Below are 1,361 nucleotides of genomic sequence, written 5' to 3'. Positions count from 1 at the left end.
GGATGGAGTTTGGAGAAGGTGGGATGGAGTTCGGGATGGGTTGGAGAAGGTCTGGGATGAGTTGGAGAAGGTTTGGAGAAGGTGGGATGGGGTTTGGGTTGGATGGAGAGAAGGTGGGATGGAGTTTGGGATGGATGGAGAAGGTTTGGAGAAGGTTTGGGATTGGTGGGATGAGATTATGAGAAGGTGGGATGGAGTTTGGGATGGATGGAGAAGGTCTGGGATGAGTTGGAGAAGATTTGGAGAAGGTGGGATGGGGATTGGGATGGATGGAGAAGGTTTGTGATGGGCGGGATGGGGTTTGGAGAAGGTGGGATGGAGTTTGGGATGGATGGAGAAGGTCTGGGATGAGTTGGAGAAGGTTTGGAGAAGGTGGGATGGAGTTGGGGGTGGAAATTCCCATTTTTCCTGCAAATTTCAGGGTTTTTTTTCCATTTCTCCCCCATTTTTCCCCCATTTTTCCCCATTTTTCCACCGATTTTCCCCATTTTTTTTTTATTTTCCCCATTTTTTTTTGCGATTTCCCCCATTTTTCCACTGATTTTCCCCATTTTTTTTTATTTTCCCCATTTTTTTTGCTTTTTCCCATTTTCCCCAGATTTCACCCCAAAGTTGGCACCTCCTTGGCTCTCCTGCGGGCCTCGTAGTAGGGCCGGGCACGGTCGATGCAGGTGCCCAGCTGGGAGCCCTGCGAGTTCAGCTTCCGCGCCGAGTCCGAGAGGATGCGGCGATAGCGGGAACGGGCGGCCTGGGGGGGGGAAAACCAGTTTGGGACTGGTTTGGACTGGGATGGACTGGGAAAACCAGATTGGGATTGGGAAAACCAGTTTGGGACTGGTTTGAACTGGTTTGGGATTGGGAAAACCAGTTTGGGATTGGGAAAACCAGTTTGGGATTGGTTTGAACTAGTTTGGGACTGGTTTGAACTGGTTTGGGACTGGGAAAACCAGTTTGGGATTGGGAAAACCAGTTTGGGATTGGGAAAACCAGTTTGGGATTGGGAAAACCAGTTTGGGACTGGTTTGAACTGGGAAAACCAGTTCGGGATTGGGAAACGGGGACTGGAAACCAGTTTGGGACTGGTTTAAACTGGTTTGGGACTGGGAAAACCAGTTTGGGACTGGGAAACGGAGACTTGAAACCAGTTTGGGACTGGTTTGGGACTGGGAAAACCAGTTTGGGATTGGTTTGGGACTGGGAAAACCAGTTTGGGACTGGTTTGAACTGGTTTGGGACTGGGAAAACCAGTTTGGGACTGGTTTGAACTGGTTTGGGACTGGGAAAACCAGTTTGGGACTGGTTTGAACTGGTTTGGGACTGGGAAAACCAGTTTGGGATTGGGAAAACCAGTTTGGGACTGG

The 1,361-nt window shown here is 49.9% G+C and overlaps 1 protein-coding gene across 1 annotated transcript in view; it reads right to left on the bottom strand.

Moving 5' to 3' along the window:
* Nucleotides 1-545: 545 nt before the first annotated feature.
* Nucleotides 546-1,361, bottom strand: part of LOC121344896 (SH3 domain-binding protein 5-like) — a 4,177-nt gene continuing 3,361 nt past the window's right edge. Inside the window, exon 5 of the mRNA XM_041421221.1 lies at nt 546-748. Within this exon, the coding sequence (XP_041277155.1) occupies nt 602-748 (147 nt within the window). The 3' untranslated portion in view covers nt 546-601. The remainder of the gene's footprint in view (nt 749-1,361) is intronic.

The sequence above is a fragment of the Onychostruthus taczanowskii genome, unplaced genomic scaffold (genome assembly GCF_017590055.1).
Source record: "Onychostruthus taczanowskii isolate IOZ18803 unplaced genomic scaffold, ASM1759005v1 scaffold698, whole genome shotgun sequence".
NCBI classification, from domain to species: Eukaryota; Metazoa; Chordata; class Aves; order Passeriformes; family Passeridae; genus Onychostruthus; species Onychostruthus taczanowskii.
The sequence above is the reverse complement of the archived record's forward strand: the minus strand, read 5'-3'. Positions and strand labels throughout refer to the sequence as shown.